General features: G+C 39.7%; 1 protein-coding gene and 1 long non-coding RNA gene across 2 annotated transcripts; one reads left to right on the forward strand and one right to left on the reverse strand.

Annotated features, from left to right (window-relative positions):
* Positions 1 to 5,752: 5,752 nt before the first annotated feature.
* LOC125355375 (guanylate-binding protein 1-like) lies at positions 5,753 to 23,244 on the reverse strand. The gene is made up of 11 exons (XM_048351716.1): positions 23,017 to 23,244; positions 19,773 to 19,981; positions 13,347 to 13,474; positions 12,101 to 12,210; positions 11,605 to 11,798; positions 10,776 to 11,018; positions 9,694 to 9,974; positions 8,639 to 8,851; positions 7,590 to 7,692; positions 7,297 to 7,490; positions 5,753 to 5,896 (listed from the first exon to the last, which is right to left on the reverse strand). Exons 2-11 carry the CDS (start codon positions 19,960 to 19,962, stop codon positions 5,780 to 5,782), a joined length of 1,773 nt encoding a protein of 590 aa, XP_048207673.1. The 5' UTR covers positions 19,963 to 19,981; positions 23,017 to 23,244; the 3' UTR covers positions 5,753 to 5,779.
* Positions 7,613 to 12,119, forward strand: LOC125355378. The gene is made up of 3 exons (XR_007211653.1): positions 7,613 to 7,664; positions 11,678 to 11,754; positions 11,999 to 12,119. It is a non-coding gene; the product is annotated as an uncharacterized LOC125355378 (long non-coding RNA).
* Positions 23,245 to 26,749: the final 3,505 nt, after the last annotated feature.

The following is a 26,749-nucleotide window of genomic DNA, read 5'->3' on the forward strand; positions in this document are numbered from 1 at the left end:
GCTTGGGGATTGGTGGTGGACAGACCGGCGAGTGAAACACTGCCTGAAAACAGTGTGAGCCCTTTCAGGCCTGAGTTGGCTAAATTAGGGCAGGGAGAGAGCGGTGGATTTGTCGTGTTTGGGGCGAACTTGGAACAGAGGAAAAGATTGGTATGGAATTTAGACCCAGGGCCAGGATCGCCTATGGCGACTGACTGGGGTGATCCTGGGCTAGGTTTGGAGGGTGGGTACACTCTGGGTGGGCCCAGGGGCACAGACAGGGGGAAAGAGTTCCAGTTAGAATAATTTTGGGAGGGGCCCAAGAGACAGCAGACCAGGAGACTGAAGCTTGCAGATGTGTTTGTCTGCCAGGATGGGGTAGGGACTTGGGAGAGGGATTTACCTTCCAGGACAATCAAGCCAGTCTGGTGAAAGAACAGAGAATGAAAGGGAATGGAGGTCCTTGCCAGGAAAACAGATAACGTTTAGAAAAGAAAGACAAGAGAGGAAGAACACAATGGGCCACTCTTTAGGTAAGGATCGTGTTCCAAAAGGTGAGTTTTTGTTAAGTATCTTTTTTTTTTTTTTTTTTCATTTTCTTCCTCTTGTATTTTAAGAAGATTAGGTATGGTAGGAGGTAGGGTGACATGAGAATTGAGACCTCCAGAAATGAGCAAAACCAGTGTTAGATGGAGGAGCGTCCTGCAGATGGCAAGATGCGTTTGTTTCTCGTGTGTAGGCAAGACTATTTGCTATTTTTGGTCATTTCATTTATGATCACAGAACAACTTTACCTGATGTTGGTTTTGTTGAGATTGCTATGTTCCTTTGGTTTGCATCATCGAGTTTGGCTACTCTGGCCCACTTTGATATCTCAGGGCAGCACTGTGACCTGGGTGAAAAGCACAGGCCTGCCTCGGCCTGAGCATGGGGAAGAGCCCGGGCACCTCAGGCACCCTAGAAGTTCCAAAGTATCCATGGGATACAATCTCCATTATAAACAGCTCACCAGTGTTGATGTCATCGTGCGGGATACAGGCAGCAAGTGGTGGACGATAATAATGAATAGTCAGGAAGAATAAAACAGAGGCCAGTAGATATATAATAAATAAGTATGCATATAATAAAGATAGTGATGAATGATATATAATAAAAATAAATAAATGTATAATGATTTGAGGAAAGATTAAAAACCAGGCCAGTAGGTGAGTTCGTTGCTTTCTTAATTTCTTTCCTCTATCTATTTCACTCAACCCTGACCAGATGCTACCAGCTCACTAAAACTGTGTTTGGGGTGAAGGTGGTAGGTTTTTTCCTCTTACTCTCACCTCCCACTTCAGCCAATTAACTGACAAGTTGAGATAGGATTAAGACGTACAAAGGAGCTGTGTAATCATGAGAGTAGTAGTGTACGGTAAGTAGAGCAACTCCTTCCTAGGTCACAGATGTCTTTCTCTTAATTTCTTGGGTATTTAATTTCTTATATGTACACATATGTTTGCTTGTCTTAATGTCTATATTCCACACTAGACTGTTAGCTCCTTATGAGATAGACCACAACCATGCATCCAATCTTTGACAGAATACGTTATAGATACTCAGTCAGTGTCTATTAAGTGAATAAGTCCCTGTAGCCTAAGAAGTTGCTGTTTCATTTTTCAGTATTTGGATTCGAACTAAAGACTGATGAATGTTGGGTTTTATTTTTGTTTGCCTATTAGATGTATCAAAGACTAAAATATTTTGCTAAACATTTATGCAGATTATTAATTTTTGGTAGGTACATTCTACTTGGCCGGCCTGATTCTTGAGCTTGGACTTTGAGGAATTTCTGTTCTTTCATTGGTATCTCAATGTTTGATATGTTGCTTTGCTCCCTACATCAAAGGAACTTGTATTTCTTTTCACTAAAAAGAAAAAAAAGAAAAAACATACACAGCAGAATGAAAAGTAGCACCTTACAGATTAAACGAGAGAAGATATGCTTAACTAAGCTAAACTTTTTTACTAAAACAATATTAAAATTCAAAACATTTTTGACACTAAAGCAACCTGAGTGTTAGGCAGTGCAGCCTGTGTTGCAGCAACCAAATGAAGTCATTCCTTTTCCTTTCCTTGTTTTTATTGTTCCCAGGGACTCTCACACCTATTGTGTGCCTGGGAAGGGCAGAGTGGAGGGAATCTTTTGTTTTGTTTTGTTTTTGCCAGTCCTGGGGCTTGAACTCAGGGCCTGAGCACTGTCCCTGGCTTCTTTTTACACAAGGCTAGCACTCTATCACTTGAGCCACAAAGCCACTTGTGGCTTTTTCTGTTTATGTGGTGCTGAGGAATTGAAGCCAGGGTTTCGTGCATGCAAGGCAAGCACTCTACTGCTAAACCACATTCCCAGCCCCAGGAAGGAATCTTTATAGTTAATAAATTGATGCTAATGCACAGCAGGATTGGAAACAGCACAGCAATGCCTCCCTAAAGAAAGAGGGGATTCCGCCCCTCCCCCCACCTTGAAAACTATTATCAAGAAGGCACAAAACCAGAAGACAGAGGATTTGAAATTTAGCTGCACATTGATGCTCTAATCTAGGAAGCAAGGGGCTTAAATTTTGCTGGGTTTATTTTCTTCTTCTGAGAGTTTGAACTTAGTGACTTTTACTTGCTTGATTCATGCTGTATTACTTGAGCCATGCTTCTCTATCCTTGCTTTTTTCTGGCTTTTTTTTTTTCTTTTTGAGATGGAATTTAGCAGACTTTTCTGCCTGAGCTGGATTCAAAGTGAAGTCCTTCTGATCTCAGTTTCCTGAATAGCTAGGATACAGGCACAAGTCAACAGCACCCAGACCATTGATGGTTTTGAAGGCAGTATTATTCTTTCCTACCATAAACTTTTTTCAATTATTATTAATAATAATATCTTACTCCTTTGTAACAATGCCAGTTGAGAAAGAAAAGATAAAATGTATCTACATAAACATTCCATCTAGTGCTGTAGTCTTGCTTGGACCACTATGAAGTTCAAGTTCAAGTGAAGAGATACTGCATGGCAACATCCTAGTTAACTGTGAGAGGCTTTTGGCAGGGAAGGAGAGGAGGGAAAGGGAGGTGAGGGAATGGAACAGAAGGGGAAGGAAGCTCAAGGTAAAGAAATGCCCTAAAGAAATTAGGGGGGAAAAAAGCAGCAGGGCTTTTAGTGATGGTATTAACTACCTCTCTGCATTTTTTTCCCTGAGCAAATAATACTTTGAATTATCATGTGATTTTTTTCCAGGTTCCTAATATAGGCAGCTGATCCATATAATCTCACTTTGTAGCCCAGGCTGGTCTCTTGTGATCCTCTTGCTTTTGCCACCCAGGTGGGATTATAGACATATGCCATCATGCCTGGCCTTCAGGTGGTTTGTCTCAATGTAAACAATGTAAGGTGGCTCCCAGCCTTCATGTGGTTTGTCTAAATTTAAACAATGTAAGGTGGCTATACAGAACTTTGACCAGGGTTTCTGTAAAGTAGAGGTGTACAATCTATGGGTATCTATTTGGAAGACAATGTTTTACTGGAATACAGCCAATTGTCCATGGCTGTATTTGTGTTACAGGCAGAGTTGAGAAGAGTACACCTATAGCTTGCAAAGCTGTGAATAGTTGCTGTCTAGTTTTTCACATAAAAGCCAACCATTGTTATGAAAATTAAAATCTTTATTTTTAGTGCAAAACTGAGAAACAGAAAAGTCTTGTAGAAAATATGTAACAAGTTTAAAACGTCAACCACTTACTTTGGAATCTTAGCAATTAGAATATGAAATAATAAGAACAATATTTTATTGGTCACAATATATCAAAGCAAAGTCTCTCTGGAGAAATCAATAGAATTTTGAACTTTAGTAATAATAACTAGAAAAAGGCTGGCCTAATTAGGCTTTCCAATTACAAACAAACCATTAAATAGATCTTTTTTTTCCCTTTTTCTTCTGTTTTATTATTTATTGTAAAGGTGATGAACAGGGGGATTACAGTTACATTATTAGGATAATGAGTACATTTCTTTTTGTATGCTGTTTCCCCTCCCTCATTTTCTCCCGGTTTCTCCTCCCACTCCCCTCCCTCTTAACTATACTCATTAAAAAAATCTACTTTTGCAGGGCTGGAGGCACAGAGTACTTGCTTAGCAAGCACAAGACCCTGAGTTTGAATCTCAATACTGCATAAAAGGTAAAATACATCTTTCCAACTTATACGTTGCTAGGAATAAACTATATATGATTAATATTGTGTTACTGTTTACCCATTGTCAACTATCTAAACTGTCCCATTACAGTTATAATGTAGATGAACTGCCCAAGAAGAAAGAAGTCTTTATAATCAAACTCCTTCTTTTGCTAATGTGCTTCCCCCATCTTTTTGTGGAGACTGTATAGTCATTCCGTATTTCTGTATAATGTGGCTTACTTCAGTTTGGAAACTATCAGTGAGCATTATCTATAGCCAGTGTTTAGAAATCACATTTTCTCATAGATTGAGCACTCTTGATGTAACAGGGAACTGTATATGTTTAGGAAGAACTACCATGGCTTCCCTGGCATTTTGGACCCATGGATTGGGTTAGATTGGTGCCAACGATCTACCAAGGTTTCTACTTAAGACTTGGTTCAAGGTCTGCCTGCTGGTGGTCATTGTAGGCCTGTGTTTCTTTTGGATGATCTCATTGATACCCCTTGTATGGACACAGAGGTAAAATGTATTCTTGCACAATTTGCCATCTTTTAAAGAAGGTCAACATGCTTTCAGATATTGTTCTGAATGTTTTTACTGTTATGATAGGAGACCTACTTATTACTAAGTGAACTGACATATGTTTTAAATTCTAAACTGGCTTTATCTATGTCTTGAGATAAGTTGATTTTTAAAAAAATAATGTACTCTTGCCCTTCTCTCCAGCCTTGCATCACCTCGGCCACAGGCCAGCAGTTCCGTAATGAACTTTCTTTCCTGCCTGAATACCATGTGGCGTTCTCCTTTATCAGCTATTTATTTCAAAAACCTAACAGCTTCCAAGCATGATCCCAACCTCAGCTTCCTGAGTAGCTAAGTTAACCTTGCAGGCTAGAGAGCAAATCTTTGTTTTTTGGGTTTTTTTTTTTTTTTTGGTTTGTTTGTTTGTTTTTCAGTCCTGGGCCTTGGACTCAGGGCCTGAGCACTAACCCTGGCTTCTTTTTGCTCAATTCTAGCACTCTGCCACTTGAGCCACAGCATCATTTCTGGCTGTTTTCTATATATGTGGTGCTGGGGAATTGAACCCAGGGCTTCATGTATATGAGGAAAGCACTCTTGGCACTAGGCCATATTCCCATCCCTAGAGAGAAAATCTTGTCTAAGTAGACCCTGGGTCTTGGGGTGGCCAATCTAGAAAGGTGGGCTGATGCAAGGAGGTATTCACCTGATGCCAGGGCAGCAGACTGTACTCACTCCCAAGGTAGCAGGGCTTCTGAGCCACATCTGGGGGCATTTGTGCTGCCAAACATGGGGGTAGGTGCTCCTGGCATAAAGAAAGTGGAGGCACCAGATGGTGTTACCCATGACAAACACCCCAGAGGTGATCCCACCCCATTGTCCCAGAAAAGAAAAGAAATATCTGCGAGACAAGCAAAATGAAAGGATTAGTGTATGGTACAATAAAGAGTATGCCATTATCTGAAAAATGTCCAGGTATTGTCTGCCTAGTCAAGATAATTTTGCATATGCAAACTAATTATCATGGTCCTGATTCACAAAACAAAAAAGAAATAAAAAAAATAATGTACTCTTTAGGTCTTCAACTTATGACACATAAAGGCTTTGGTGCTGACAGCTTCTTCTGGAGATTCTGTATCTCGTTATGAAGCTGTCTGCTCTCTGATTGAAATCCCTCTTTTAGTATTCGGGCCTGTTCCTAAATTAAAAAAAAAAAAAAAGGAAGATCAATGGATAATTAAGCACCATGACATTAAATAAACGATATACTTTTTTTTTTTTTTTGCCAGTCCTGGGCCTTGGACTCAGGGCCTGAGTGCTGTCCCTGGCTTCCTTTTGCTCAAGGCTAGCACTCTTCCACTTGAGCCACAGCGCCACTTCTGGTCGTTTTTTATATATGTGGTGCTGGGGAATCGAACCCAGGGCTTCATGTACACGAGGCAAGCACTCTTGCCACTAGGCCATATTCCCAGCCCTAAACGATATACTTTTTATAATTACTTATTTATAGTACTTAATTTCGTAGTGACATTTTCTTTATTCTTAATTTTTATTACACTTCTTGGAAAGCTGGGCAATGTGATAACATCTTCTGAATGTCCTGTAGCTACAAAATTGTTCTCGCTGCACCTTCTAATATACTGATGAGCCTAAAATTACCAGTATTGATTTTTCCCCCCACTAATTGTATATAACCTGTGTGAGAAATCTTAGTCATATGTTTGGCTTCAAATCTTTTTTTTTTTTTTTTTTTGTTAGTTGTGGGGCTTGAACTCAGGGCTTGGGCACTGTCCCTGAGCTCTTCTGCTCAAGGCTAATGCTCTACTTTGAGCCACAGCTCTACTTCTGGTTTTTCACTAGTTCATTGGAGATGAAAGTCTCATGAGGACTTTTCTGCCTGGGCTGGCTTCAACCCATGATCCTCAGCTCTCAGCCTCCTGAGTAGCTAGGATTACAGGTGTGAGCCACCAGCATCCAGCTACTTCAGATTGCATCCATGTATCTTAGACTAGGAAATTTGCTCTAAGCCTCATGCCTTGGTCCCATGGGTGGGATAAGATAGAAAGGGCACTCGGAATTACAGAATGACAAGACTGAATTTCTGCACTTAACTCCCAACCAAGCACAAAGTGGGAGCAGGACATAGAAGACAGGTAGGAGTGGCAAACTATCATGGAGATTGAGAAGTTTTTCTCACAAAGATTTCCTTAGAGGTAGGTCATAGAAAGTATGACAGAAAAATTCCTTGTAGATTCTACCATGTGGTAAAAAAAAATAGCTTCAGATATGTAGCCAGCTCTATGGCCTTATAAAAGTTATTTATTCTTATCTAAATCTTTGTTTCTTCTCTTCCACAATAAAGATAAATTTCTTGCTTCAGGTAGTATTAAGCAAATGAAAAATTTTCATGTTTCAGAGCAGAGAATTCTATCCATAAAGGAAGTACTGAAAAAAAGTGGAGTTTGACATAATGGACCTAATTGCATTCACAGGAGAGCAGGCAAGGTCATTTGGGGTGTTTTAAGCTCTCCCTGTCACATTCAGTTTGTACAATAAAGAGAAAACAGAAAGAAACCTGAAGGTGGTACATTGAAATACCTGAAGTTTCAGAGCAATGGTCCTCTCTTGCTGTTCCACCAACTCTTTCCTTTCCCTCTCCATCTTCTTAGTCAACTGTTTCACATGCTCTTGATGACTCCTCTCACTCTGTTCTATCATCTGCTGATTTTTCCTTTGCATTTCCTCCAACATTTTTGCCGACGCTTGTGCAGCCTCAGCTTTCACACGTTCCACTGAAGAGGAAAAGGAAGAAAATGTAAAGGGTGCTGCCATGTTTCCTTTAACTTTTTCAGATCATTCTAGACCATCTAGTCTTGAGATGTGTTCCTCACCTTCAATCTCCTTTTCCTTTTCAGACAGAGTCTGGTCTGTTTGTAGGAGTGCATCACTCACATTTTGCTTAGACTGTAAGTACTGCTGCAGAATCTCTTCAGCCTTAAAGTCCAGAGAATATGGGATCAACATCAAAAAAGAGCCATCCATCCTGTCTCCCTAGCATTTCTTTCCTAATTGCTTCTTTTGTCCTTGATGTGTCAGATTTCCTGTCAAAGGAATGGTCATATGATCTAGCCTGCCTAGTTTGAGCAGTTAACAATGCCCTTTATAAGGATTCTGTACTAGGGAAAATGGCTTCTCTCTCCTTCAGACAGAGGGCTGTATGTGGAATTCCTGGTATGGTGTTCTGTATCTGGTAAGCATAGTGGAGGATGAAGCCCTCATGGAGAAAGATCAGAGAAAGAAGGAGGAAAGGAAAAGAGGAAAAGAGGTTAGGAAGATTGCTTAATGATAGACTGCTTTCCTAGCATGCATGAAGCCCTGGGTTCAGTTACTCAGTACCACATAAACAGAAAAAGCCCAAAGTGGCACTGTGGCTCAAGTGGTAGAGTGTTAGCCTTGAGCAAAAGCAGTTCAGGGACATCTCTTAGACCCCAAGTTCAAGCCCCAGGACAGGCACACACACACACACACAAAGGGAAGAGAAGTGTGGGGATGAGAAAAGTGATGGAGAGAGAGAGAGAGAGAGAGAGAGAGACAGAGACAGAGACAGAGACAGAGACAGATAATATATTTAATATCTCAGGTGCAGTTGTTGTTCAAAGCTACATAGAGCCCAAACTGATGACTTACTGTTGTGTAAGAGGTGCATCATTGAGTTTCTGTTCCATTCAAGATAAAATGTCCAGTTGTAGTAGTAGATAAAGAACAGTTTGTAACTCAAATTTTAAATGAGTAATTCAGATGAGTACCCAAGACATATCTAGTATAATAGACTTCCTGTGCATCTTATTGAGTGAAAAGTGAATGTTTATGTCCCATTGCTGTTTGTTTGAAGGAGGTATGTCAGTACCTTCCTAAGGAGACACAGATAAAACTTAGTTACCTGAACTCCCTTTCCAGGTTCCTCTTGGTACTTTTTCTTCAGTTCGTGTAACTGCTGAGTAAAGAAACGATAACCTCCAGGTTTAGAATAGGTTCCTTGTTTCACTTCTTCTTCTAGAGGGCTGAAAATTTCTTGAATTAAAGCTGAGCAACGATCTGCAGATGCTTTAATATTCTTTGTACAGAACTCATCTCGCTTTTTTTCCAGCTGAGCCTTTAAGTAAAAATAAGAAATAGAATAACAGGGAAAACATTAGATCGATCTCTGGTTTTCTTGAAACTCTTCTAAAAAAACCCAAAAGCTATGCTTCCTAGGAAAACAAAATATCTCCCTACTTTCTCCTGACCCAAATTAAAAAAAAGTAAAGACCTTTTCTCCTTGGAAATGAAGGTAAAATCAATAATGGGTAGCTATATACTATGGCTTAACCAGTAAATTGCTTTTTCACATTGGACCAATGATTGCACAGGATACAAATGTGACTTAATGAAAGCCTTCCTCAGATAGCTGAGACTAAATCTTTCTTTGCCTTTGGCTTGAATATTAAATCAGTCTGATAACAGTGGATGTCCCCAAGGATTGTTACTTATATGCATTTAATTTTATTAGGAGGAATATTAGTACTTTATTCATGAAAGGAGAAATGTCTCACAACTTTGAATTTATAATATTCTTTTTGATTTTTGTAATTATTAGTAGTGAAGCTTAAAGTCTAACATTAAATAAAAATGGTGAGACAAAGGACAAAGGATGAACTAATGCAACAGTGATACTTACAAGACAATATGTTGTAAACTAACTGTACTACTTGCGGGGGGGTTGTGGAGGAGGGAATGTAGATGAAAAATGAGGAAGGAGGTAACAAGTTTGACAAGAAATGAACTAATTACCTTATGTATGTAACTGTAACTCCTTTGTACATCATCTTGACAGTAAAATTAAATTAAAAAATCTAGCATTAATTTCCCTCCTGAAAATAAATACACATTTAATTTCCTCATAGAACTTTGCTTTCCAAAACCCAAATGTGTTATAAACTTGAAAGAAAAAATTACCGCCAATTCCTTTTGAAATGTTTGGTTAATATCTTTGAAGGAAGTTTTGATGAAGAATTCAATGGCCTCTTTCTCACAGACCCTGTGCAGGTCCAGCAGGTCCTGGAGGGTATCTGTGGGAAGCTGCACCTTTTGATTCATCTGCTGGACATAGTGAGCAATGGCCTTTTGCACTGCAGCTGAGTTCTCTATCTGGGCCAAGGCCAGGACTGCGTTCTCCATGCATGGTAGGTCCCCACCGCTGATGGCATTGATATAGGTCAGCACCAAGTTCTGGAGACCTATGTATAGAAATCAGGTGATAATGTCTCTTTTCCGCTGGAAGACATATCTCTGTCCTGTGCAATTCTGAATATGGCTCATATTTGCTACAGTGTCAATGTCCTCAGCATCACTTGGAAGTTTACTAGAGATGCACTGTCTCAGCCCCTGATCCAGACTCACTGAGTCAAGCTCCCCTAGTGATGGGTGTGGACATCAAAGGAGGAGAATGCCAAACCTAGACTATGTAAACCTGTTTCTGTTGAATGTTTGCATCCATCTTCACCAATCAAAACACCATTAGGCACCATATATTTATGTCTGAATCCTCTGCTTTGATTGTAGCCAGCAGTTGAGCAGTATTTATGTAACAATAGATGCTACTCCAATCACTAGGAGTCTTTCATTTGGCTTTTTATGTAAACAACTTTATCAAAGAGAACTTTTTATGTGTGATAGCACAGTGTACCAGCCACAGGTAGATAGGAGCTCTTGAAATACAACCATATCATCTTCTATTTAAATTTTATTCATGCTACATAAGTTATATTTAAATTTTCATAGTCACACACATTTGGTGGCTATCATATTAGTGACTACCAGTTCTGCTACTAGGGAAATTTGAAGCAATATTTTTCTTTCATCCTTTTCCTTTCCCATCAAGAAATTTGATTAACAAAATCTAGTAAAAAATGTTGCTACCACCTGAAATGTCACACACTGAGTATAGATTTGTGCTTTTCAAAGAGGATCTTAGTGGATGTGTTTTCATATTCCTTGTGGGCATAATAGTAAGCAGAGGGACTGGGGAGTGTACTCACGAGGGCCGTTAACCTGGATGCCTCCTGAAATTGTTTTTGTCTTAGAATGCTTGAAAATGTAGGAACAGAATTCTGCTACTTGTTTCACAAATTCGGAGTCCAGCTCATCATCATGTAGTGTCTCAAGCTTGCAAAGCTTTTTTCTGTGAGCTGGCCTATCGAAAATAAAGCATTTCTTCTTGGGGAAAAACTTGCGGATGCAGATCCGGGGCAGGTTAAAATTTTTTTCTTTGTGACCGGTACCTATAGGAAGGTTAAAGACAGGGGTTTGTGAACATTTTCTTGAGAAGGGCAGAACAGTGTATCTTTTAATTTTTAAGGACAAATAGCTTCTTTTCTAAATATTTATTTACTATCACATGAATGACCATTCATGGACAATATGTAAGTAAAGAATATTATTCCAATAAAACTTCTTTCCATAGATGGCCAGCAGGGTTGTGTTGGCCATCATTTATCTATGAACTATAATTTTCCAACACTTGGGCTATGATATTGTTAATGCTTTAATCTGTTTTCTTCCAATATACTTATTCATTGTACTCCATATTTTTTGCTTAAATACAGAACAACAATCCTTAGTAAGGAGATAAAATTAACCTAAATGTAGTAAGAGAAAGTGAGAGGGAAAGATACTTGACCCTAGAATGTGGATAGAAATAATTTAAAATCAAGTCTCCTCATTCAGATAGTAAGCATTAACATTCACGATAGCTAGCTGGAAGAAGTAGAAAACCTGTAAAGATAAGAAAACTGTGAATAGAACAGTAAAACCTACTCCTTTTTAGTTTTTTTGAGATCCTCATTACCAATTGTAAGTCCCTATTACCTGGCACTAGCTTTAGAGAATTCATCAGGTACTCATCTGCTGAGACAGATTTCCCATCAATGTCTAATTCCAGGGAGAAGTCTCTCAGAGTCCATACGAAGTCAGGGAAGAAGCTTATAAATTCAGCTGAGTCCTCCTCATTCTGCTCAGGTGAGGATTTTGCCCTGATTCTGTCTGTCAGCTCTGTCACATAGCTGAGTTATGACTTAAGGAAATCTGGCAAAAGAACATGGCTTCCCATTCCATATTAGACCAACATATTCACAAATTTTCATTTTGCTGTTGTTCTTAATGTAAATATTAATATGTTAGTAGATACCTGCATCCCACCCTTACCCCCTGTAGTTGAATGGTTTTTTTAAATAAAGTAATCAATTTATTTTTATGTTTTTAGATTTTCTGTTGAATTTGTTAGAATTCAGAACCAAGCAGCTGGTATATTCAGCAACATCTCTGCTCTGACTTTGCACTGTACTGTACCATAAGGAAAGGATACTGCAGCTGGTCCATGGCCTGCTGGTTGATGGTACCCATGCTGTTGTACACGAAGGTGCTGCTCAGAAGTATGGCCAAAGCAAAGATCCAGCTGTCATTCTGGTTGTCACCCTGGAAATCAGAGCATGTTTGAGTAGGAGTAAGTTTTGTTCTCATAATTCTTCTCAGAAGAACAGTGATAAAGGCAATTAATGGTAATTTAGTGGTACTGGCAATTAGAAATGTTTTCACTAATGACCCATGTAAGGAACTCAAATCCAAGTTCATAGGCCTTGAACCTTGAATCATTTATTAGTATTTTTGGTTTTCACTTATTCTCACTATTGGTTCTTATAATCACTTGCAGCTAACTACAAAATAGTCTAGGTTGGCAGACACTCTAAAGTCTTACATGCAATTTAAATGGAAAATTATCATTTATAACTCATATATATGACACATATAATATATACTTTGTGTGTGTGTGTGTGTGTGTATGTGTGTGTGTGTGTGTGTATGAGTGGTGGTCTCGAGGCATGAATTCTTTTGTTCAATGTTAGCATTCTACAATTTGAGCTACCGTTCCACTTCTTCCCTTTTGTGGACTAGCTTATTGGAGATAAAAATCTTATAGACTTTCCTTCCCCGGTTGGCTTTGAACCACAATCCTCAGATCTCTGCCTCCTGGGTAACTAAGATTACAGGTATGAGCCACCGGCAACCAGTATGTTTCCATATTTTTATATCAATGTTGACCCATAAAAGATTGGTAATACTAGTAGCTTTTATGAAGCTCCTGAGACATTATTTATCTTATTAAATATTTAAAGCAATACAACTATATCCACTTGACAGATCATAGAGTGAGACTAAAGGAAGTAAATTTGCTTAAGGCTACTAAGTTTGCAACAGTTTAAATTTAAACAGGTCACAAAATCTCAAACTGCAATTCTTTAACTCAAGTTATCAGCAGGAATAAGATCCATGACATTGAATGCATCTGTACTGCTTTTACATCTGGAGATTACTTGCTTAGTTTATAGCCTGTTAGCAGTTAGAATACTGTGCATTGGCCATCTTGTCCTACTAGAATTCTGTTTTAGGAATGTTTTCCTTGCCTCTAGTTGTTAATCTCAGTCTCATGACAGATTAGTAAAATAATGTCATATTATGGATAAATCCAAGCTCCTATTTAAGGAAAAGCTAGTTAATGTGAAAAATGTTCAGATATAAAAGCCTTAATCCAAAATTGAATTCTCAATCCTTACTTTCTCAACATCTCCCAGGCCCTCAGTATCAAGCAGAACTAGGGTGTGTTTTGGCTTTATGGGATGAGGCACACACCACATCCAGATTCCTTTGGTGTGGGACTGGACTGAGGCACCCAGAGAGAAGCCTGCAAAGCACAGAAGAGAGATTTAGCAGTTAGTAGTTTTGGAAATTGACATAAAATTTAATATAATGGGAACCATCTCTAGCTGTTGATTTTTTAACTAGAGAAATGATACCAAGTTATTCCACACATCACCGAGACGCAATCAATGAATTCAGCAAATATACTGCATACAAATTCAATATGAATAAATCACTTACATTTCTATATACTAATAGTGAATGATCTGAATAGAAAGTTAAAAACAATCCCATTTACAATAGTCCCAACAAAACGAACTATTTAAAGACTTAAATGGTAATAAACTAGTTAAAAACAGATTACTGTATTTAGATGGTAAATAACTTAGTGAAAGTTTCTTGTGTAAAATATTAAAAAGAAGTTCAAACATCACGTGGAAGGACAGAAGAAGAAGAGCTGTAATTGTTCAACACCTTGCTATCAGGCCAACTATCTATGCCAAATATTTACTGGAAGGAAAGTGGGGTGTATATGCAATTTCTTTCCCAGAGGAAAGAAATTTTGACACATGCCCTGACGTCAAAGAACCTTAAGAACATTATACTAAATTAAAGAAGTCAGTCACAAAAGGGAAATTTCATTCACATGACATTCCTAAAATGGCAAAATTCATAGAGAGGGAAAAATAGTTTGTTTAATGGTTATAAAATTTCTTTATGGATAGAGGTGAATAGCTGCATAAAAGGTTAAATTACTTAAGCAACAGAACTATATATTTAAAATAAGTGTAAGTTATATGTACATTACAATAGCAAAAACATCTCATCCCAGTGTAAATGCTGTTTTACCCTTAAAGAATAATAGAAATGTGCTGTTATTATATAAGTGTTAAAAAAGTCTTAGTTTATATTTAAGTTATTTTTATGTGGCCTTTTCTTTCTAGAAAAGGAACAAATTATGTTTTTATGAGAGAAACTAAGGCATAGTGGGGGAAAATTGGTGAACTGATTCAACTCCTGAGAGGAAAGTGAAGATCAAAGCCTAACTTTGAGCAGGGCAGGGGAGAGAACAGCTGTGAGAGCACTCAGGCAGCTGAGGCAGAAAGAACACAAGTTCAAGGCCAGCTTGGACTGCATTGAGAAAGACTCAAAAAATAGAAATAAACCCAAAGACTAAACAACAACAACAGCAGCAAAACCCAGTCAAACCTTACCTGAACCAACTGCCTCACCCTTGAGGTGTACTCTTATTTTCCTAATAAATCACTAGTGTCTCCTTACTCTTTTTTTGTGTGTGTGTGTGTGTGTGTGTGTGTGTGTGTGTGTGTGTGTGTGTGTTGTAGGGGTTGAACTCAGGACCTAAGGGCTGTCCCTCAGCCTCGTAGCATTCTACCACTTGAGCCACAGCATCACTTCCAATGTTTGAGTGGTTAATTGGAGATAAGAGTCTCATGGGGACTTTTCTGCCCAGGATGCCTTCGAACTACAGTACTCAGATCTCAGCCTCCTGTGTAGCTAGGATTACAGTTGTGAGCCAGTGGCACCTAGTTGTCTCCTTGCTCTTCATGGTTCCTTTACAGAATTCTAATCTTAGACATTATACCCAGGGATTGAAGAACATCTGACACACCCCAACAACCAGTTCCATGTTGGTGTTATGAATGGTGTCTGCTGAATGGGTAAGCCTTCTCTGTGTCCTCTCTATTAGCTAGAGAGCTTCTTCTAATTTGCTTTTCTTTCATAGAGGGGGATCATCTTTTTTATTTTTTATTTTTATTTTTTGCCAGTCCTGGGCCTTGGACTCAGGGCCTGAGCACTGTCCCTGGCTTCTTTTTGCTCAAGGCTAGCACTCTGCCACTTGAGTCACAGCGCCACTTCTGGCCATTTTCTGTATATGTGGTGCTGGGGAATTGAACCCAGGGCTTCATGTATACGAGGCAAGCGCTCTTGCCACTAGGCTATATCCCCAGCCCCAGATCATCTTTTTTTAAAATTAGTTTATTTATTGTCAAAATGATATACAAAGTAGTTACAGTTTCATACATAAGGCAGTGATTACATTTCTTTTCTTTTCTTTCTTTCTTCCCTCCCTCCTTCCCTCCCTCTCTCTGTCCCTTCCTTCCTTCCTTCCTTCCTTCCTTCCTTCCTTCCTTCCTTCCTTCCTTCCTTCCTTCCTTCCTTCCTTCCTTCCTTCCTTCCTTCCTTCCTTCTTTCCTTCTTTTCTTTCTTTCTTTTGCCAGTCCTGGGGCTTGGACTCAGAGCCTGAGCACTGTCCCTGGCTTCTTTTTGCTCAAGGCTAGCACTCTGCCACTTGATCCACAATGCCACTTCTGGCTGTTTTCTGTATATGTGGTGCTGGGGAATTGAACCCAGGGCTTCATGTATACAAGGTAGGCACTCTTGCCACTATGCCATATTCCCAGCCCCTACAGCATATAGTTTTGTAAGTATTGCTGTTGCATTGATTTGCCTTTTACCCATTGTCTCTTCACTTTCATGTTCCCTTTCCCTTCCCTATTTCTGATAAATGTATATAAATACTCAGGGTACCAAGCCTTTGCTCTATCTCCCTTCCCATCTAGCCGCTGTGGCAACTAAACCAAGACTAGGAAAGTCTTGGGGTTCTGACAGGTTCCCACACTTTTTGAGAACTCCTCGCCCTTCCTTTTTTATGTGTTGATACTTTGCATGTTTCATGGGATGCCTTTTCCACTTTGACTCAAATCCAAACAAAATCAGATTCCTTGATATTTGTCTCAGTAGTTATCTCCTCCAAGATTGAGAGGTAGAAATGAAGGGAATATATGGTGAAACTAAATTCCTGAACCTCCAACATGGGAGGCCTTGACATCCATCAAATGTGGGCCATTTAAAGAGACCATGGGATTTACAGAGACTTGATTAAAAGGAGTGACTAGAATCACCATGGTCCACATGGCCAATGGTCAGCCCAAGACAGAGGAAGATTGCAGAGCAGCTCAAACTCAGGGCTATGTCATGGGGACACATTCAGGACTTGGGAAGTGGAGGATGTTTCCCCTGGAGGTAGCTTTCTGTAGAGGAAGCCTATAATGGAACATACTCAAGCTCCCTGTGATAGGTTATTTTTTTTTCTTCCTCTCTCTTCCAGAAATTGGGAACACCTGGAGTCTCACCTATTGGTTGTATTTTACATCACTGGAAAGAATTCAACCCCAAGTCCTCCAGTAAAAGTGTCTTGCTTGCTTTATTACTTGTGGTAGATGTGATGTTATGGCCTACCAATGAATCTCTAGATATGAACAACATATATAATATGTATGGGTTGGTTACAAAATGCATTTTTATAAATTGCTACTGTGTAGAGAGGCAGTTTGATATTACTATTTTTCCACTAAGTCATCATTGAAATAAGTTCTTACTTGTCAAGCAAGTTATTTTCTCCTTTAAATATTTGTTCTTGGTTTTGTTTTGTTTTCCCTTGTAAAGCTGTGCAGCTCTTGTCTGCTGACATTCTGCAGAAGTACAACTTCTTAGAAAATAGCCTGAGCAATGTTTTGAGAAATACCTATAGCACAGTCAGAATTAAATTACAGAATGGGCTTGAGGTTGTCCCAGCCTTTGAACCACTTCTTAGTTGCTTAAATTTGGTTAAAAAGATCATTGACATTCATTGACTCTTGCCTGGCTCTATCTGTTACTTTTCTCAGCTTGGATCAGACCAATCTAACTTTGGAGGTCTCCTTCAAGAAGCTAGTGACCATTTAAGACACTTCATAGAGTGATCAACTGGAAATGTTTTCAGAGAAAGTTGCCCAGAGATAAGGTGATACTGACAGAATAATAGTGACATCAAAGTTATGTGTGGCAGTGCCAACCTATAATCTCTGCACTAGTAAGGCTGAAACAGCTTGGCTAGTTGGAGATATAAGATAGCTCTTCTATCTTTAGGGTTAAACAATGGTCTCTTTCAGTTGAATCCTTTGGCCACTGCAACATTTTCCTTCTCCTGTTCTAGTTTGAGCTTGCTCTGGAAAACTCCAAAGCCATACTGGCTGACACCCAAATTCTCTCAAGATTGAGAAATGTTTAAACAAGAGGGTTATGGTAGGTAGATATATAGAAGTATGTTTTTTCCAAACTGCAGTGACTTCTTACAAGGACTTGCAAAATTCTGGCTCCATTGTGTCTTCTTTATCTGAGCCATTATTTTCTCAGGTCTTCTTATATTCCCACAACAACAGAACACCAACTTTCTTATCCTGACTAGTCTCAGACTAGTCTTATATCCATGTCTGCTTAGTTATACAAACTCTGGCCCCAACTTCAAGTGCTGCAAACTGTCTCATGTGGACCTCTAATTTTTAACACTCTTATTAAATTTCTTGCCTCCATTCTACAGATTATCTTCTTGCCCTTGATGGTTGTTTCATCTCATAACAACGTTAATGCTACTGGCTCAGCAATGGGAGCGCTATACTCTTGGCAACCATCTTTTCTAAAACTTAACTGACTTTACACTTCCTGCCAGTTAGCAAGCCTCTGGAACCTGAATTTCCCTGTCCCTCTCTGAGCTCAGGGTCCATAATCCCAAAGAATTCAGGATCCTGAGCTTGCTTGATTTTTTTCTTTCTTTAAGTTTAGGTGCCAGTACCTGAGCTTGAACTCAGGTCCTAAGTGCTGTCCCTTAGCTTTTTTTTTCTTTGCTTTTTTATTCATTTCTTTATTGTCAAAGTGATGTACAGAGGGGTTACAGTTTCATACCTAAGGCAGTATGTACATTTCTTATCCAACTTGTTATCTCCTCCCTCATTTCCCTCCTTTCCCCTCCCCATTTCCCTCTCCCCATGAGTTATATAGTTTTATAAGTATTGCTATTGCATTGGTTTGTCTTTTTATCCTTTGTCTCTTGATTTTGGTATTCCCGTTCCCTTCCCTAGTTCCAATACACATATATACATTATCGAGGGTACCAAAATCAATTACAGTGATATCAGGGGTAAAACCTTCAACAAGTCATGAAAAAAAATCATACACTATGATCAAATTGGATTCATTCCAGGGATGCAAAGCTGGTTCAATATACACAAATCAATTAACGTAATTTACCACATCAGTAGTAGCAAGGTCAAGAATCACATGATTATTTCTTTAAACTTGGAAAATGCATTCGACAAAATCTGGCACACATTTATATAAAAGCTTTGGAGAAATTAGGATACCAGGGAACATTCCTGGATATAATAAAGGCTGTGTATGACAAACCTACAAGTAGCATTATACTTAATGGTGAAATGTTAAAGCCATTTCCTTTTAAATCAGGAGCAAGACAAAGATGTCTTCTCTCTCTACCCTCTTCAACATAGTACTAGAATTCCTAGCCAGAGCAATAAGGCAAGAGGCAAATATAAAGGGGATCCAAATAGGGAAAGATGAAGTTAAACTATCTCTCTTCATAGATAACATGATCCTGTATTTAAAGAATCCCCTAGCTTTCTTGCTCAAGGCTGCTGTTCAACCACTTGAACTACACTTGCAGCTGTGTGTGTGTGTGTGTGTGTGTGTGTGTGTGTGTGTGTGTGTATGTATGAGAGAGAGAGAGAGATTAATTGGAGGTACAAATTTCACTGACTTTCCCATCCTGGTTGGCTTGAATTGTGATCCTCAGATCTCAGCCAATGGAGTAGCTAGGTTTATAGGGGCAAGTCACAAGGGCCTGGCTGAATCCTGATCTCTGGAGCGGATAATGTTACCATAGGCAGCTAGGAAGACATCAGCAGGAATGCTGAAATGTTTCAGACTACAAATCTCCAGGATGGCCCACATCTTGAGCTAACAAGTAAGCTAATGGCCCTATAGTCCACTTCCCACCCCCCCCACACACACACCATGTAGTCAGTGTTAAACCAGAAAGGACAAAGAGGATTAAATAGGAAGGGGAAAAAAAAGGTCAAGTATACAATCATGAGTCCTTCCACACTGGAGCAGCTTCTGCACAGTGGCCAACCATTTAAGGAGGGCCACAAGGGGGAGGTTCTGACTTTATACACCTAGTAACTGCCACCTATTGAATAAAACTGTAATCCCCAATGCTCCCTTCACCCTTGGGAGCATACTGGGTATGTTTAGGCAGTCAACCCTTCCTTGAATCGATTGCTCCATCTACTCAGGTGTATTTGTTCTTTCCTTATAAATCACCCTCTATTGTCCTCAAAAAAAAAATCAGGATTCCAACTGTATGTGGAAAAATATCATTCAATATTCATTTCTATCTCTTACTTTCCTCTTTCCCATGCCCTTGCTGGATTCTGACAACATGACTGAACAGAGGGGATCAGCCAGGCTTTATAGGTAGCACTCACCTTTTTTCTTCCCAGCCAGTTTGTTCATCAGGTAGGATTTGCCTGTGCGGTAGAGGCCCACGATAGCTACCACCACCACAGGCTGTGAGATGGTTGATAGAATCCTCAGAGCTTCCTCATTAGTCATCAGTTTCCCTTCTGCATTCTTGATGAGGCACACAGGGGCTGGCATTTGCAACTCGGAGTCCATGTTGAGGGGTGTCAGTTGTCTGCAAGGAAGGGGGAAAGAATGAGAATTTCCATTCTGTTGTACTTAGATGGTGAATCATAAATTCTAGGCATTAGGAAAACTTGTATGTGTGTCAGTGAGTTAGGTAAGGGAGCAATATTTTAGGGAGTAATGGAAATATTATGAAAATAGTTCTTTAAAAAGCATTGCTATCTGGGGCTGGGGATATGGCCTAGTGGCAAAGGGTGCTTGCCTCGTATACATGAGGCCCTGTGTTCGATTCCCCAGCACCCCATATACAGAAAATGGCCAGGAGTGGCGCTGTGGCTCAAGTGGCAGAGTGCTAGCTTTGAACAAGAAGAAGCCAGGGACAGTGCTCAGGCCCTGAGTCCAAGCCCCAGGACTGGCCAAAAAAAACCAACAAAACAAAAAGCATTGCTATCGGGGGTTGGGAATGTGGCTTAATGGTAGAGTACTTGCCTAGCATGCATGATGCCCTGGGTTTGATTTCTCAGTACCACATAAACAGAAAAAGCCAGAAGTGGCACTGTGGCTCAAGAGGAAGAGTGCTAGCTAGCCTTAAGCAAAAAGAAGCCAGGGACAGTGCCCAGGCCCTGAGTTCAAGCCCAGGCCATGCAAAAAAAAAAAGAAAAAGCCTTGCTATCGAGGTGAGTTATAAACTTTCACCTGCTCTGAGAAGCAAGCATGCTATTCAATTTGTTGTAGAAATCTTACCTTTGGAATTCTTATTTTATGTTTTTTTTGTTTTTTTGGCCAGTTCTGGGCTTGGACTCAGGGCCTGAGCACTGTCCCTGGCTTCCTTTTACTCAAGGCTAGCACTCTGCCACTTGAGCCACAGTGCCACTTCTGGCCATTTTCTGTATATGTGGTGCTGGGGAATTGAACCCAGGGCCTCATGTATACGAGGCAAGCACTTTTGCCACTAGGCCATATCCCCAGCCCCTGGAATTCTTATTTTAAAAAACAAGGTGTGGTGCCCAGTGGCTCATGCCTATAATTCTAGCTATTCAGGAAGCTGAGATCTGAGGATGGCAGTTCAGAGACATTTGGGGCATGCAAGTCCATAAAACTCTTCATCTCTAATTAACCACTAAAAAGCCAGAAGTGGAGCTGGCTCAAGTAGCAGAGCACTAGCTTTTAACAAAAAAGCTCAGGGACTTGTGGTGGCAATGGGGGATTGGGGGGAATTGGAGACAGCATGGGAAGGGGTAACATTGTCCATAAAATTATGTACTCTATCTGACTTACATAACTGTAACCCCTCTGTAATCACCTGTATAATAATAAGGTTTTTTTTTAATTTAAAGTTTAGGAACAATGTCCAGGCCCTGAGAACAAGCCCCAGAACTGGCACCAAAAAAAAAATAAATAAATAAAAGAGGAAATTTACATGAGATCAAATAGAGGCCAGAATAGAATTTAGAGAACTTATTTTCCAATCCAGTAATTGGCAAGAAGGTAAATAAATATTGATTGTTTATTCATCATCTCTTCTAATAAATACAGACTCACAAAAATAAATGCTTTATTATTTGATGTGTACTCTTGGAATATTTTCCAGTAATTTAAAAATCTATTCCTCTCTCCCACCCAAAGAATATATGCTTATTTTGTTGCCTTACAGCTTCAGAGAACCTTCTGCACTGCCATTGGAGAAGTGAAAAAACCAACACAACTTAGTTTTTAAAAAATACATGAACTAGGTGGCTGGAATATGGCTTAATGGTAGAGTGCTTACCTTGCATGCATGAAGCCCTGGGTTCAATTCCTCAGTACCACATATACAGAAAACGGCCAGAAGTGGCACTGTGGCTCAAGTGATAGAGTGTTAGTCCAGCAAAAAGAAGCCAGGGACAGTGTGCAGGCACTGAGTCTAAGCCCCAGGACTGGCAAAAAAATAAAAATTAAAAAAAAAAGCATGAACCACGAGTTTTTATAATTAGAGCCCTTTCCTTGGAATGGCTCTGTGAAAACAAAGCAACATAAGAAACTTAAGATTCATTAGTTTCACAGAAAACCTAACTAAAATGAAGGTGTAAATGTACAATTGCGAATGCTAGATACTGCTAAAAATAACTATGACATGGGCATTACAAAATCAGGGAGCAAGCCAAGAGAGCTACAAAAGAAAGTGGTTCAAAGAAAATGTCTATATTTTTTGCCATGCACTTTCAGCCTTTCTCTTTTGGTTTTCTCTTTGGGAGAGGCATAGAAGGAAGAATAATGTGAGGGGAGGAAAAGAAGGAGTGGAGGGAAAAAGAGTATCAGAAGAAAGATGGCTTGAAGTGCTGCTAGACAATCAATGAGACTAGTCTCCTGCCAGGAATTCAGATGAGGAAGTTCCAGGAGGCAGGACAAGTTGTCCCAGGTCATGAGGAAGGCAAGGTAGACAGAGATGCTGCCCCTAGTACTGGCCCTGTACGAGATTCTTTTAGAGAAGACTTGTGACATGCTGGATCTTCAGATCCAGTGAATGGACACTGAGAATTGAATGCCTCTGCACCACTTCTAACAGAAGATCACTTTGACTACAAAGGATGTTGCGGTGAGCTTCAGGTTTTACTCTGGACTCCAGAATTGTGACTCATTATCCTTAGGATGATGATGGCACTTTATCCTGCCTCAGATCTCCCCAGGAAGTACCTTCAGTTTCTCAGCTGCAGCAGGACATAGCGAAGTGAACTCATCATTGACCCTCATCGCTATGTCCCTAGTTGATACAGACAATCTGAACAAGGAGAAAGCCATCCTGCTGCCTTTCACCCTATTGGCGAAGCCCATGTCTGCTGATGCCTAACACTAAGCAGGTACTTGCACTGATATAACCAAAGCAATATACTCAACACCAGCCCAGTATTGCCCAATGTCAACTCACCTTGTGTCCTACCCAGTTTCAGCTGCAGCCTTTTGTAGTCTTGGTAGTTTTTAAGTTGATGAACTGGTCTTTGTAAATATTTCTTATTTCTGGTCCAACCAAAAAATCCTAATTTTCCAGCTAGAGCTCCTTCAGTTATGGATCGAGAGCACTGTATGAAGAGAAGGCAGTGTTCCTACCTGAGCTTTGTCCTCAGAGTGGATGGAATGGCTTCTCCATTCTCTGTCACAGGGGCTGGCCTTTTATTTCCTCCTGAATGCCCTGTGGATTTTCTCCTGTGAACAAATCATAACAAGAACAGCAAGAGTTTAGAGGAATGTGAAACTGAAAGTGCTTACTTAGTCTGGGCTGTGAGCCAACAGATTTCCTGAGCTGGGCTGGTGGGAGGAGCTGGAAGTCTCAACCAGAACCTGCAAAAAGTTTGTTGGAAGTAATTGTTATGGGGTTTGAGGGACGGGATTCCCCATCCATCCAAGAATCCACCAATCAGAGACAGTCTCAAGTAAAAAGATGAATTTATTGGGGAAGTTCCAGATGGACCAGTCTCAAGTTTCAGAAAAACATATAACACAAAACAGGACAGAGACACAGACTTACTTCGGGATTTCTAGGTAACTCCTGCAGCCCACACATGCCCTTAACACTATCAGGAAACAGGCCAGAGGAGGAGGAAAGAACAAAAAGCGATACCAACAAACCAATTTAGCTCTGATGGAGAGCTGACTTGGGACGCCATGGGGACGAGAGAGGAGACAGGACACAGGACGTGAACATGGAGAGATGTGACATAGCTAAATGGTGCCTGAGCTGGCCTGACCCTAAATAGGGTCAGGTCAGGGGGCTAGGTCACAGGAAACTCCCATTCCCAAGCACTTGACTGACAGGTTCAGTAACCTATAGGCCATGTGCCCTCCCCTGTCTCTTGGGATTCAGGAACACCAGGCACACCCATCAGGCAAGATGCTACATAGTACAACTTGCCATGTGGCCAATGATAGCACTGGCCAGATCTGACCTCCATATTAAAGTATCATTATAAAAATTATCAAGAAGTGGTTGTACAGAAGGGTTTCGATTCAACATGTCTGTGAGTACAAATGTATCTTGATCAGTGCCACCTCTTTCATCATTCTCTCCTAATTCCACTCATCCCCTCCATTTACCTGGCTCTACTTTCACGTGTATATACTGAATGTTATGACTGTATTCACCCACCCTTCCCCTCTCCACTTGTCTGCCCTTCCTTACCTGACCACATCTCCCTATAATACATGTTTCAGCTTCCTGGTATCCATTTTGTAAAACTAAGTTGTTCAAGGAAGTTACACCATTATGTATATAACATACTTTATAGTTAATATATAACTAAAGCATATAGCATGTTTTAGTTAACATATTCTCATATGTATGCATTTGACCCTGTATACTTACATATATTTATAATTTAGATCTAATGAAAAAAATCTTTGAAACCATTTCCTCTTTTGCCTATAGATACAATCAAATTTTCCTCAATATTGGGGGAGGATCAGCACGAGCATCCTAGAATGAGGAGGAATCACTAAGAGTTTGAAGTCTGATTTCTGGAAATAATAGATCCATTTACAGTAGAGTCAGTTATGTCTTCAGAGATGCTAAAAGTGTGGGAGAGGGTATGTTAAAATTGAAAACAGGTATTTCTCATGATTTTATAGAAAACAAGCCACAGATAGACTTTATTGTCTTAAATCATAGCACTGTCATCAATCTGTATCCAAGCCATTTTGATTCGAAAACTACTTCTTGAATGACCTCACTGTTGCTTCTGTTTGCTGTGCAAATAATTGTAAAAAGATTGGATTTTATTTTTAGATCATTCAGCTTGATAAGTTACAGATGAAATGGAGTCTTGAGTAATCCTTCTGAATAAATGGTATTGTTTCTATTTTTCAATGGAAGGGGAGTTCAAAGGCTGGGTCTATGATTAGATATGGCTTGAACGTGGCCTCCAAATGTGCTTTTTCTTTATTTTAAACATTTTATTAACATGCATTAGTTATACAAGGGGAGGTTCACTGTGACGGTTTTATACATATGCACATACATACACATACATGTAATCTCACTTTCATCTAAAAGACATCAATATGTTTCTTGTGGCACTGTTTGGAGGGGTTGTTTTCTGTTTTAATTTTTACTTTTTACTGTTATTATAAGGTTGATATACAGAGGAGTTATGTTTGTGTTTTTGTAAGAAATGTCACATGTGCTTTTAAAAGGTAATTTCACCTCCCACTCCTGCCCCACTTCTCATTGTGCAACATCTCTGTCAGCCTTAAGAAGACTCCACCCACCATGCAACAAAGGAAACAGTATGCTTTCACAAGAGGCCAAATATGGGCCTACAGTTTCCAAAACTTAAAGCTACTTTTTCTCTATAAAATAGCAAATTTTACATATTAAAAACTAGTAACACCTATCTAAGAGAGGCTAAGTTTAAATTCATGAACCAATTCATGGATGGAGGATGAAATCAATGATGTCCTTGGACATGCTGCAGGAGCAAATTCTGGGCCTGTTTAACTAACTCCTGTGTCCTGAGTTCTTTGTAAGAAATGGAGCTGGTCATTAACTTGCGTACTTGGCAATGCCTGAGTGTCATGTAGGGCTCAGCATTGAGAGTGGCAGAGGTGTTGATGGGTTATTGTAGTAACATGAAATAAAGTGCCTTTATAGCAGACATTGTTCTAAGTACCTACAGGAATTTTAATTATGCAGTACTTATGATATAGTTGTTATCATCTGAATTTTACAGATCAGTAAATACAGCTTAATGATATTTGGTGTTTTATTTCTTTATTTTTTTTGGCCAGTCCTGGGCCTTGGACTCAGGGCCTGAGCACTGTCCCTGGCTTCCTTTTTGCTCAAGGCTAGCACTCTGCCACTTGAGCCACAGTGCCACTTCTGGCCGTTTTCTGTATATGTGGTGCTGGGGAATCGAACCCAGGGCCTCATGTATATGAGGCAAGCTCTCTCGCCACTAGGCCATATCCCCAGCCCTGTTTGGTGTGTTTTTAATAGCAGTTCTCAGCTCATAATGCTCTGATGTCTAGTTGGTTAGATATTTCCTCCAAGGATAAGTCAGAGAGTTAAAAGAAATTCAGATGGCTCTGTATTTTGCTAAAGTTGGATAAAGTTGCTACTAATACATGTCTCTTCTCGGTTTCTGTTTTTGAAATCTGTTTAGTTCTGCAAAAATTTAAGCTCTCTGGGCTTATCCATTTTTATTCACAAACAAAAGATTTCTGGTGTTAATTCGGGACAACTTGAAACAATTTTCAGTTTGGATGAACATCAGATTGAAAGTGAAAGCTAGCAAACTTAGTTTCTCAGAAACAGCTTTGGTGTTAGGAAAACAGGCCCTAGCACAATGCATTGACTTGAGAGAGCAGGTTTTTGTCATGTGCATGAAATGCTGCTTGAAATTTTTCTTGGAAGTTGTTGATTTTTTTCTTTATTGTCAAGATTAAGTACAAGATGTTTTTGTTTTTTTAATGCTGAATACAAGGAAGCTACATTTCCTCCCTTGCTTGTTGAATTAGTCTGTCTGTGTCCTGAAAATTTTCCAATAGTTACAGGTCAAAATACTTCACAATATAGTATTATGTTGAGTGATTTCAAAGATGTTCCAAATATTACAGTCCTACATACAGATAGATTGAGAACATAAAGTGTGGAATGAGTGTGTGTGTGTGTGTGTGTGTGTGTGTGTTTGTGTCCTAATATATGATATATCCTGACAATGTCTCACATGTGCTTGAGATAGAAGTATTCTGGTGTCAGAATGCAGAATACCTGAATACTGGTCTATCATGGTTCTCCTGTCATCTGTTTCTTTAGCAACTCTCTTTTCGGATATTTTGTTGTTAATAG

The sequence above is a fragment of the Perognathus longimembris genome, chromosome 7, assembly GCF_023159225.1.
Source record: "Perognathus longimembris pacificus isolate PPM17 chromosome 7, ASM2315922v1, whole genome shotgun sequence".
NCBI lineage: Eukaryota > Metazoa > Chordata > Mammalia > Rodentia > Heteromyidae > Perognathus > Perognathus longimembris.